The sequence below is a fragment of the Tamandua tetradactyla genome, chromosome X (genome assembly GCF_023851605.1).
Source record: "Tamandua tetradactyla isolate mTamTet1 chromosome X, mTamTet1.pri, whole genome shotgun sequence".
Classification (NCBI taxonomy): domain Eukaryota; kingdom Metazoa; phylum Chordata; class Mammalia; order Pilosa; family Myrmecophagidae; genus Tamandua; species Tamandua tetradactyla.
In genome coordinates, this window is record NC_135353.1 from 113226514 (window position 1) to 113239407 (window position 12894).

The window sequence follows — 12894 nt, forward strand, 5'->3', positions numbered from 1 at the left end:
TGCAGCATAACAATCTTCTGGATTCTAGACGGGGTCAGGAATTAATAAATACACAAACCATTTCTGAAAGCGGGGGCGAGTGAATGAATGTTGTGTGTAAGCCTAGTCAGGAAAGGAAGCCTAAAGCCATCTGCTTCCTTCCAAGAAGACAAAATCCCTTCCACCACTACCACCACAACCACCATAAAGTCTGCCTTATGGAAGAATGAAGCAGTCCTATTTGTTTGCAAGACCCGTTAGCCAATTTCGAAACATTGTACCAGACTACAGAATATAGGAAACCTATGCCATCTTTTCGCACTCTCATCCCCCAACCCCTGTGCCCCTAGCTGTCATTGCTGCCCTCGCCCCACCCCTGCCTTAGGCTGCCCCTTTTCCTTTCTGCCAGCGGAAGTCGCCTTGGAGGACCCGCCTACATCCTCTACGGTGTTAGGTGAGTGCGTGGCAGGAGAGGCGGAGCCACTCTGCTTTCTTGGGTGCTTGCAACTGCTGCGAGTACCCGTGGCGTCTGCTCACACAAATCTGCTTCCCTGGGAACGAGCTTTGGCTTTGAGAACGCCTGAATAGTTGCTGCAAAGACTGTATTGACGTTAGTGGCTTCAGCGGCGGCCCCTTTTGAAGGTACAGATAACTGCTTTCTGCAGAAACCACAAGCATCTTTCCCAGGATTGCTGTAGGATTTGCGCGCCTAGCGGGAGACATGCCTCGCGGACGGAAGAGTCGGCGCCGCCGCAACGCAAGGGCCGCAGAAGAAAACCGCAATAATCGCAAGATTCAGGCCTCAGAGGCCTCCGAAACCCCGATGGCCGACTCTGTGGTCCCGAGCACCCCAGAGGACGACGTGAGCGGCCCGGAGGAAGACCCGAGCACCCCGGAGGAAGCCTCCACCACCCCTGAAGAAGCCTCGAGCACTGCTCAAGCGCAAAAGCCCTCGGTAGCCCGGAGCAATTTTCAGGGCACCAAGAAAAGCCTCCTGATGTCCATATTAGCCCTCATCTTCATCATGGGTAACAGCGCTAAAGAGGCCTTGGTCTGGAAAGTCCTGGGGAAGTTGGGGATGCAGCCTGGTCGGCAGCACAGCATCTTTGGAGATCCGAAGAAGGTCGTCACTGAAGAGTTTGTGCGCAGAGGGTACCTGATTTATAAGCCAGTGCCGCGCAGCAGTCCTGTGGAATACGAATTTTTCTGGGGTCCTCGAGCTCACGTGGAATCGAGCAAGCTGAAAGTCATGCATTTCGTGGCAAGGGTGCGTAACCGATGCTCCAAGGACTGGCCATGTAATTATGATTGGGATTCAGACGATGATGCAGAGGTTGAGGCTATCCTCAATTCAGGTGCTAGGGGTTACTCTGCCCCCTAAAGAAACCTGGGGCAGAAGCTTGGGGGTGGAAAAGAGTCAAAGGTACCCCAAGGAGTAGATGGCCTGGGTCTTCAGTTTTAAAGATGGGTTTGGGGGAGGGGCACAATATTTAGTATTTGTGATTAGTGCTAATTGTTTAACTGCGAAATAGAGCATATGCTTTGGATATTGTAAAATTTTATTCATTTTAATATGTCGTCGAATTACGATCACAATCTGTTCATAGATACAATTGAAGAAGAGGATTTTTTCTTTAATTTTCTCTCATCATTGATAATTAGGATAACAGTTTTCCTAGCATTACAAAATGAAGTGTATTCATCGTATTCTGTGATAAAGTCCATTATAGAAAATTGAAAAAGGATTATTCTTTGAAAGTTTGAAATATTCAGTAATATGTGCGTGTGTGGGGGGGGGGATATGGGAGAAAAATTCATGTATGAATTTTCTGCATCCCTTTGTGTCTGCTGTTGTGTAAAGAAGGTTGACATTTACCGTGATTTTGATCAGTTATTGCAGAATGTAGACTAAAATAAAAGCCTAATGACTAGGACACCTTGTTCATTTTTTGACCACCTGTTATGTGTGAGGCGCTAGAAAAGGTTGTGGGAATATGCTTACCACGCAGCACCAGTTGCAAAATGTTCCACACCACATAGGAGAGACTAATATATAAACTGAGAATGTGGTAAATAGGGGGTAAGAATGAGGCACCCTGAGAATATAGACAAAGCATACATGACCTTTGTAAGCATATGGGGCTGTTAAGCGGCTATCATAGGGTGCTATAGAACTTCAAGGGATGCTTAAGCAAGCTTGGGAGAAGTTGAAGGGGGTATCCGGAAAGTACTCTGAAGATAAACTGTATTAAGTATTCTTTTGAATGCTTAACTCAGTTAGGGAAATGGGACATTGGCAAAGGAAAGCGAACAGTAAAGGGGGCATCATCAGGTGCTGTGGAAATATAAAAGATACTTAAATCAGCTTGAGAGGAAGAGGGCAGAGCAAAGAGGTGGTTGCAAACAAGAAGACATTCATGGGGTACTAGACGGGAAAGAAGGAAATATGGAGGCACTAAAGACGGCATGGACATATGGGAAGCAGCAAATTCTTCACTGTACTATTATTATGGTTATGCCAAAGGGAAAGTGGAGAATGGGAAATGATATGGGGAAAGAATTTAAGAGGGACAAGAACCACAAAGTATGGGAGTTGTGGCTGACTTTAATGATAATAATGATAATGACTCTTAATAATAATAACCCTGGAGTTAGGGGGGAAAATCTAATAAAGCAAAGTCTCTTGGATATCGCATGAGCCAGAGAGAAGACTTCACATGTGACATCTCTGAAAGGTAACTTGGACACTTTTCTCAGGGACTGCAGTTTGCTGAGTGCACACTTTGTTTAAACAATGTGTGTGTGTGTGGCGGGGTGGGGAGTGTGCGGTGGGAAGAGGGGATGGATTAACATTTTGACACTCCTCCAGCCAGTGTAGTAATTCCAGAGGGCTACCTGGCATAGTGGCCCCGTGGTAAACTAATGTCTTGTGGGATGAGGTTTTGTCCCACAGCCAGGAGCTTTTATACTTCCTTGCTCTGTGATATTAAGGAACCCAATGCCCTTCTGATCCCTTTTAGTACCAGTGGCTTCACAATCCTCCAATCTCACCCTCAGGCAAATCTGGAGATTTGGAAGTTATTGCTCACATATTTAACAGCTACAGGCAAAGAACATAAATAAGAAGCTCTGGCCACCCCAAAGCCTGCTACCTTTACTAACCCTGAGGCTAAATCCTGTATGAAATGTACTGAGATGATATCCCTAATAAGGAGCACTGAGGAAGGGCATCTAATGTTGCCTTTGTGGAGCTCAGGGGAACAGCTCCCACCCCAAAAAGAGCAGTAAGGCTACCTTCTTCCTTCTTTGCTTCCAGCTGTGTGCTCTGCTTCCAGCTTTGTGCAAAGTCAAGTCACTGGGTATGGTGTGGGCTAGCAGATTACTTTCTGGCACAGACCAAGGGACCTGCAGAGATCAGCCTGCAGGCAAATGAGGCTTAAAACTAAAGTAGGAGCTATGACCCCATCACAGCTCAAAATTCATACAGCAAACAAGAAAATAGTGAGAGCTTTCTAGGAGCCAGGAAGTATGATAGAAACTGGCACTGCAGAAAATCAAAAGGCATGCTTCTTGCCCTGGAAGTGTCATATTGGCAATACACCGCCAGAGGTAGTCGAGATGTGCAGCTGAGGTTGAGGTTACTTGTGACTGCCTGACAAGAGCCATAGGTGTGGCAGGTTACAGATCCTAGACCAGACCCAAGTCTTGCATTACCTGCGAATCCAGGATCTCTGTATTAAAAAAAAAACATGTAAAGTCAGTTGGAGAAGTCTCAGTGTCTCTTGCTTAGAGCTTCTGATTCCTTTGGGGGTGGAGGCAGACTGTAATTCACCCCTCTTTTCAGAAGGGGCATAGACTCATAGAAGTCAATCAACTCCAGTTCGGTCATTAGGAAGGAGCAGAGCCAGCAGAGCAAAGATTTATTGAACTCACCCTGTGTACCTGAAACTTATGTATTGTCCCCATCCTTCACAGCTCTGCCAGGTCAGTACTGCCTCCATTTTACAGGAAGCCCCAGCTAGCACAGGGAAAGAAGAAATCTTCAGAAACCTGTCTGAATCCATGATTTCTTTGGTTGTGGTGGGAAATAATCATCCAGTTGTGTAATGTGGTTACTTCCATGTGTGGCCCAAGAAGCTTAATTCAGAGTACCACTGGTACCCTGTATGTGGGGAAAAAGACTGGGAGTATACCTCAAGTTGTGCTCTAAAAGAAATGATTGCTGGAATCCTCAAGCCTCCAAGTAGGAGGCTTGACAGGGACGCAGAGAGGAGAGTGACCATCCCTAACCCAAGAGAGACACAATCAGTGGCCATTCTGTGGTTCATTCCTCTCTTGCCTGGAAGATCAGTCCCCTCACCCCACCACCACAAAACTGCATTGGTACTCTTAAGAGTTAATCTTCATTTGATTAGGTAAAGGCTGACCAGGGGCGGGATTTCCGGTGACTCAGAGGATTGACAGGGCTGAGGGAGAGGAAGGGAAAGAGACTTCTGGAAGGTGGTGAGAACAAGAAAATATTCATTGTTTATTTTCATAAATTCTTTGCGCTCTGAGCTGTATCCAAGTGGGACACTAAGCTGTGAGACTTGCTGTGAAAATCAGGAATCTAAACCGGCCCCACCGCAGCAGAGTTTCCTCAAACTCAGAGGAAAAGTTGCAGCTTTAATGCAAAGACTGTCTCTGAAGCTGAATTGTATTTCTGGGTCTTAGAACACTCCATTTGTTTGGGGATCTCAGGGATGGAGAGCCCCAAACTCCCCAAGGCATAGGCAGAATCAGCTGTCATTTACTGAGGGCCTAAGTGGTGCCAGGCACTTTGATGACAATTTACATGAATTGTTTCTAATTTTTACAAAAGACTTGCCAAGGAAGGTGCTGCCAGGCAAATTATACAGAGGAGAGAACTCAGAGTCAGTGTCAGAAGCAAGTTACTAGGGTCACTTGACTGGTTAGCGACACCCTTGAACAGGAACGTAGTGCTGGAAATGTCTAAAGCCCACACTGTTATAACACAACAATTGGCTGCCTCATCAGAACTTTTGGGGCTCCCCCCAACCTTGGGAAAGTGTTCTGTCTTCTAACTCCACCTTGGTGAAGATAGTAGTGAAAAGGAGCATGCTGTGGCTGGTGAGGAGAGCACGTGAAAATAAGGATTAATAAATTGGGGGATTATCTGTGCACGTGCATTTATTGTGATTTGGTTCGGCCCCATGGCCAGGCTTCCTTGTGGGGTTACTATGTATAGAATGAATATTTCTTTCCAAGAGAAGTGGGTTTTCCCCATCACAGCATATTCTTCAGAAGCTTTGCCACCCTGCAAACTCCATCAATCCTCAGAACACACACTCTGGCTTTTGCACAGATGAACAGTGTGCAGAGCAGAATATGCAGAGCAGACAATGGCCACAATGACATATGGATTCTGCCTGGGCATAATCCACTTCTGTGGAGTGGGTAGCACAAGGACCCTCTGTCTCTGTCTCTGTCTCTCTCCTTTGGGCAGAAACTAAGAATTCCAGCTTGCTGAAGGGAAGGATTTTGAGGTGTGGTGGAGAAAAGTGGTTGGTATGCAAGAGGTACTGAAAACTGTGCATAGCGTTCCTCAAGGCCTGTGAGCTGTGAAAAAGTAAAACCGCAAAGGACTGATGGAATTTCTTTGATATCTGTGTGAGGACACTTGGACAAAAGACAGCCTCAATTCAGCCAAGATCATTCAGAAAAATAAGTCTGAAGCAATCTGGGCTTGGAAATCAGGCTTTTTGAGGAGAAATGGACCTTAGGCTTGTATTGATCATCATCCAACAGGCATAAAGCTCACATGGGGAGGGTTGGAGGGGACCTTAGAGCCCGTGAACAGCTGGTGAAAATCAGACCCTGCTGTGCCCCTCGTCCTGTCACAAACGACACCCTTGCGCATGCCATCTCAAAATGTGCAACTTGTGAGAGGTGGTTGAAATCCCTTTTGCAACTATGACCAAGAGGACTCTTGATTCATTCTTGGCCTGAAAAGTCTCAAAAATAACGTGGCCTATGTTGTTTTGGGTGGTGTTATTATTTAACAAATCATCCATCCATTCATTCAAATCATATTTGTTGAAGTCTACAATGGGCTAGCCATGGTTTCAACCACCTGGGATACAAAGGAAACACATCAAAAGATCCTTTGCCTTTGCAAATGACACATAATAGTGCAAGGAAACAGAAATAAAATGTAAGCACTTTAAATTCCAAATCATACAGAATGTTAGAAGGTGATAAGTACTCTGGGCATAGGGTGGGGTGGGGGAAGCTAACACAGAGCAAAGTGAAGCAGATCAGGAATGCCATGAGAGAAAGGAATAATAAAGTCAAGATTTGATGGCATGGTAAGACTCATGAAAGGATGACTTTGAGCAAATAAATGAAGAAGATGAGAGGGTATAAAGGAAGTACGGTCCAGGCAGAGGTACCAGCTAGCACAAAAGCTCTAAGACAGGGGACTGTCTCTAGCATGTTCAAGAAAGGCAAGAGCCCAGTGTGGCAGTAGTGGAGTGAGCCAAAGGGAAAAGAGAAGGAGATAAAGTGAAACAGTATAATAGAGTCTTACATTACATAGGGCCTAGTAGGTCATTTTAAGGAACTTGGCTCTTGCTTGCAGTGAGAATTGGGGGTGGGGTGAGGTGGTGGAGGCTACCAGGGGTTGGGGAGAAGGCTACATGATCTGATTTATCATTTGAAAGGACGGCTGACTACTTACTTTGTTGAGAATAAGACGAAGACTGGCAAGGGTGGGAGCAGGGAAACCAGGTAGGGAGGTATGTCTAGCCTGGCTAGAGATGCTGGTGGTTTGGACCATCCTGATAGCAGTGCACATAGTGTGAACTGTTCAGTTTCAGATAAGTTCTGAGGATGACCTGACAGAATTTCCTCATGATTTTGATGTGGGGTGTCAGAGAGGAGTCAAGGATGATTCCAGAATTTTTCTTTTAAACCTAAGTAACTAGAACAATGAAATAGGGCTTATGGGTAGGAAAAGGATAGAAGTTCAGTGTGGACATGTTGAGTTAAAAAGTCTCTTTGAAATCCATGTGGAAATGTTGAGTAGGCAGTTATAAATACATGTCTGAAATTTGGCTGAAATCTCTGTGCATCAGCTATGTGCATGGGATTTAAAAGCCACGAGACTATAAAGATCCCCTAGGAATTGGGTGTACATAGAGAAGAGCAGATGGCCATGGATAGAACCCTAGGCCATAAAGACATCAGGGAGAAGAGGAGACACCAGCAAAGGAGACCGAGAACGAGCAACCAGTAAGATTGGGAGGTAAACCAAGAATGTGGCATCCTGGGAACCATGTGAAGAAAGTGTTATCAAGGAAGAGGCAGTGGTCAAGCATGCCAAAGGTTGATGTCAGGTGAAATAAGATGAGGGCTAGGAATTGACCATTGGATGGAGCAATGCAGTGGTCCCTGGTGACTTTGATAAGAGCAGCTTCATTAGAGGATTAGGTAATGAAGCCTGCTTTGAATGGGTTTAAGACAGAATGGAAGAAGAGGTATCAATAAATATAGACAATTCTTAAGAGAAGTTTTGCTGCAAATAAGAGTAGAATCTTATGGGGGAAGAGGTTTTCAGGAGAAGATGAACTTAGAACAGAAGAAATACTGTTGTGCTGAAGGGAAGCACCCAGTAGAGGAGAGTGACATCGACAGGGTAGGCGAGGCAGAGAAAATTGTTGTAACACTAACTTTGAGTAGGCAAGACAGCAAAGGGACTTTGTATATGGAGAAGGGATAGAGCATGCACGGGGCATTTCAGCTGATGAATTTAGTTATTGGATTAAGATGTGTTGAGCTGGGCATTCTGACTCCCTTGCACTCCTCTAGCTGAGGTCAGGCACCTGCTTATTTTTTGAGCTGCCGTGTCTGTTTAGCTTCAGTTATATACCAGGCACTCTTCTGAGCACCTTGCTAACATTTAATACTCTAAAAGACCCGACATGTGAGTTATATCATGGTCCTCATTTTAAAGATCTGCCACATAAGGGGATTAAATGACCAAAGCCACTTAGACAGCACTTGGAAGAATAAAGATTTGAGCCCAAATAGTCTGACTTTCAAGGCAGTCATGTATTTACAGGCTTAGACCTGCTGGCGAGTCGGAGTCTGAAATTACTGTTGTAGCCTTTGCACTGGTAACACGCCTATCCAATAACCACAGCTCTCTCGAATGACCACACAATAGGCACAGTCTCTATGCCTACGCACCTGCCTTAGTTTCCTGTATGGCACAGCTGCTCCAGAGTTGAAACTCTCTTCTTAATCTGAGACTAGTGACAGGATTCCTGTGTTCCTGACCTGTTAAAACAGGCCCTTACTCTGAAGGCTGACCCAGCTCCATATGGAACAGACATCCTAGGAACACAGGGTTGCCCTCACCCTGACTTTTAGAACATCTTTATGGCCTGAAGTCCTGTTGCCTGGCCAAACCAAAAAGCTAATCCCCTTGGGATACTTGCAATTCTGACCAAGCTAATAGGCCACTGTATCACTGGAGTCACTACCATTTAGACTGTTGGTCAAGCAAACACACACACAGACATACACACAACTTGTTTGTTCTCCATATGTCCACATGTCTTCCTTCATTCAGCTTCATCCTGTCTTATTCCCACTCCGTACCAATCTTGTCTAGTGAAAGACTTCATCAGATAGGCCTCCAGGGGATAAGCCTCAAAGTGAGGTGGAGCATCATCTGCAGGGTAGGTCTGGGACCAGATTTGGCTTTCATAGGGTTTTGGGTATCAGGTCAAAGAGTCCAGTCCTCTCCTTGGAAGAGAAGAATCATTTCACTGAACTGAGCCAGTGAGAAGGAGCTCACATTTTAAGAGAAGAAAGGAATGGTGTCAAGAAGGCACTCAGGCCTTAGAGACCCACATTGGGAAGGAAGCTCGTTTTAGGGATGAGTTCCTCCAAGCCAACACCTATCTTCCACAGATTCCAAAAGTCCTGACCTAGAAAGGGCAATCATGGCTTTTAGGTGTCCACATCTTTGCAGATGGACATTTACATCTTTTTACACTTTTGTCCCTTCAGACAGTGCTTCAACTAACATACTTGATCGTGGCCCACCCCCTTCCTCTGCTTTTCTGCTCTCTCCCTCTCTCTCTCTCTCTCACACACACACACACACACACACACACACCATGCATATGCACACAAACACATTCTTTCTCCCACATTCCTCAGAGATGTTGGACCAGTGAAGTGTGCTTATGGTTATGCTTTGTGGGGTTGGAGCGATATGCGGTTGGGGTGAGGGTAGTGATAACGTGGTTCCAGCTCCTGAGCAGCAGTTACTATGAGGAGCCGGCCCCTACAACTTCCTTTAAGCCCTGGAAAACCTAAGATCTTGGTTCCTGGGTCCCAGCCAGGGCAGCTCTAGAGGCTGGTAGCTAGAGAAATGGCAACCTATATCTCAGCATCTTCTGTTCCTTACTCCCTGCTTCTTCTCCCTGCTCTGGAAACTCCTCCATGAAGTGACCATCTTGGAATGTAGTTGCAGAGAGAAAGCAGATGTATCTGCTGTTCTCTCCAAACTAGTCTCAAGATTCCTGGCTAAGAACGAAGACAAAGGGTGTGTGTGCAGGGGGGATGGAGTTATACAAAAAGCCTAAATGCCATGACAAGTAATAAGAGAGCAGCATGCAAAGCAGCAGCTATGTTTCTGGAAGGAGGGAAAGGAGTGAGGAGGGAAGGCAGTGGGACCCTGTCCTGTGAACAGGACAATTGGATTCACTGCCAATGCAGTGAAGATTTCCTCAGAACTCCCAAGGGATTTTCCAGCACTCCTTTCTCCCTCCATCTCCATAAAGTCAGACTGATTTCCAGGGAAAAACCTCTCTGTGTCCAGCTAAACTTCGTTATAAGGCCTGGAATCTGAAGCCAGCAATAAAATACATAGACTGAAAACTCCTCAAGAACATCAACAGCAGAGGGTCTCAGCACACGTTTGTCTAGTTCATGCTACCAACAGAGGAGGAAGGATTGCTGCCTTCCTTCACCATGTGGCTGATGCCCACAAAGCCATCTGCCCGCTCTCAGTAGATTACCCAGAGGCAGGGTTCAGGATTCCAGCCGCTTGCAGTGAGGCTTCTTAGGTCTGGCCCTGAGAAGTCTCAGAGATAGGAAAACTGTGACTCTCACTATTCCCCAGCATGGCTTCTAACCATGATTATTGTGTCCCCTGGCAAGAAATGAATGGATCTGTGTTAAGATTGTGTGAGAGTAAAACCAAGAATGGGTTTTGAAAAATGCTTATGAATTATTAGTTTTCAGACAATTGTCAGAAATGGGCATACCATGAGAAAGGAATAGGCTGTACTGAGAACAGGGAACTCAAAGTCCTATCCAGTTCAGGATCCTCATTCCCAAATGCATGCTGAAAACAGGTGATGGAGGCACTTGGCACCAAAGTAGAGATAGGAAAGCAGTGGGGGAACTCGTGGGATACCCTGTATATACCATACCAAGAACCGATGGACTGCAGTAGCTTTCCCCTTTCAGTGAACCTGACTATGTATTGCTTTGTTGGAGAGAGGAGTCACCAGCCAAAATGCCGAGTCTGTGGCTGTGAGACATGACTAGTGGTGGTGAAATCAGGACCTATCATGACCCTCTCCTAAGACAGAGGGGTCAAGTTTGGACTGGCTGCTTGGAGCTCCTTCTCTACTAAAGCCCTATCCCCCACCTCCACTCCAGCTCTGTCAGACTAAAGAGGGTGTTCACCTCCTAATAAGGATATAGATAGGAAATGACTTTTTCCCTATCCCACATGATCAAGATACAGGCTTTGCTTTCAGAAAGATCTCAGCACAGATCTTAGCATGAGAAGAGGGACAGGCAACAAGGAACAGCTCTTGTTCTCTTCTTGCATGGTGTGGTGACAGAGCTAGGGGAAGGGCAAGAGTGAGCCTCACGTGGATGAGTATAGTGTTCCTTGGGAAGGGAGGACCTGACCCATTCATCCTCACACTGTGGACTCAACCTGAAGGCCATCGTGTGTGGTACTATCTCCTTGGTTATTGAATGATGGGAGACCTCAGGACTCTAGAAACATCATTCTTTGCACTGAGGCAGCTGCCTTTCATTCTTTGATAATGCACTCTCTCTGTGACCACCCTCATGCACATACACACTTGTGCACACTCACACACACATAGCCCTACTTAGGCTCATCCATTTTCTCAGGCCTCATGGGTTGAGGTTACTTGTTCTACTTACAACACTGGGGAAAGAACAGGATTTGGAATCAAAGGCATGATTCCTCACCTTTGCTTGGATGTGTGACTTTGGGCAAAGACTTTCACCTCTTTGAGTCTCAGTATTCTCAACCGTAAAGAGGAAGTAACAATGATAATACCTACACAAAAAAGGTTGCTAGAAGAGTAATGATTTACAGTACTTGCAGCCACTTTGTAAACTGCAAATGAGCTGTAGGGGATTGTGATCATTGTTATTGCTAAGCATAAAAATAGATAGGAAAGTACAACGAAGCTGGTCATTTTCCCAGCAAAGTATCCTGTAAAGCTTGTCTGCCCTGTCTGATTTCTCTGGAAAATCATAGTGAAAATTTTTGAGCCAGAGGGTCAGTCTAAGGAACAATCTTTTCACCATTTTTACTAGCATGTAAAATGCATGGGATTAGGATTTTGTTTGTTTCTTTTGTCCACTGATATATCCCAAGTGCTTAAAACAGTACCTCATGCATAGAAAACAGTCAATAAATTTTAGGTGTCTAAGTGAATGAAACTTTTGAGCCAATAAGGTTGCTGGTGTCTACTGTCTGAATACCAGCTCCGCATTCTCTCCCTTCTACTGCCCTAGGCTGCAGATGCAACTCCAGCATCCTCACCCCTCCCCCACTGGGGACACACAGTGTTGACTTCCTCAGGGTATGAGCTTTCCTGATCCTCTCACAAAAATATTCAGGAATTTATTCAGGATTCTGTGGAAACGTAACAGAGCCACATCCTTCCACCACCTGAAATTACATGCTGCCTTCCAGAGAGCTGATGCAATAAATGATAAAAAGGTGAAATATAACACTGTATTCCAAACTTCTGTCTCCGGAAGCTCCAGGTCAGCTCTCACTCTTCTCCTCAGGATGTTCTTGTGTTAATGTTAAATGATACCTCAGTTTCCCCAATTGTAAGGTGAGGATACCTAACTAGCAAGGCTGACATGTGGATACAATTTCACGTCGCCATATGTACAGTGACGAGCACTTACCACGCACTTCATAAACGGTTGATCATAGGTTTGTACACTAAGTGGTCAAAGTACTCAGGGCGTTGTGAAGCAAGCTTAGTCAGAGCATGGAATTTCAGAGACCTGTGAGTGGGGATAGGAAAAACCTATGTCTTTTGTTTCACACAACTCACACTTAAATTGAGCATATCCTTCAATTAGGAGTCTACGCAGGAAACCACAGTAATATTAGCTTAGCACTACATGTGAGGGTGTCACCGACAAATATTTTATATCATGTCACATTTGTATCAGATTTCTCAAGTATCATTTATGCTCATCACCTTGAAATTATGAAAACCAGAGGCTCAGAAGACATAGTATTTATAACGGGTACCCTGCCTGCCAGCCTCCATGAAAGATCCACCCCCGGTTTGCACAGCTTGCAAATCCCTGGGTCAGTCCTTCCATCCAGGTCTGCTAACCCAGAAGTAAGCAACACTTTGTTGGCTCAGGCTGAGCAAATGTACTTACTTAGAGAGAGAAAAGGTATTTCCCTGCATAAATTAGTCTACAAGTCCAAGGAGCCTTCCCAGCTTGGAACTGTACATATGAGTGAGGTTTGGACATGCTTTCCAGCTACTCTTCCACAGGACACCTTCTCTGTTTATGGGTAGTCTCTTT

General features: G+C 45.4%; 1 protein-coding gene across 1 annotated transcript; it reads left to right on the plus strand.

The window, feature by feature from the left end:
- Positions 1 to 430: 430 nt before the first annotated feature.
- MAGEH1 (MAGE family member H1) lies at positions 431 to 1913 on the plus strand. Its single transcript, XM_077146038.1, has one exon. It carries the CDS (start codon positions 701 to 703, stop codon positions 1358 to 1360), a length of 660 nt encoding a protein of 219 aa, XP_077002153.1. The 5' UTR covers positions 431 to 700; the 3' UTR covers positions 1361 to 1913.
- Positions 1914 to 12894: the final 10981 nt, after the last annotated feature.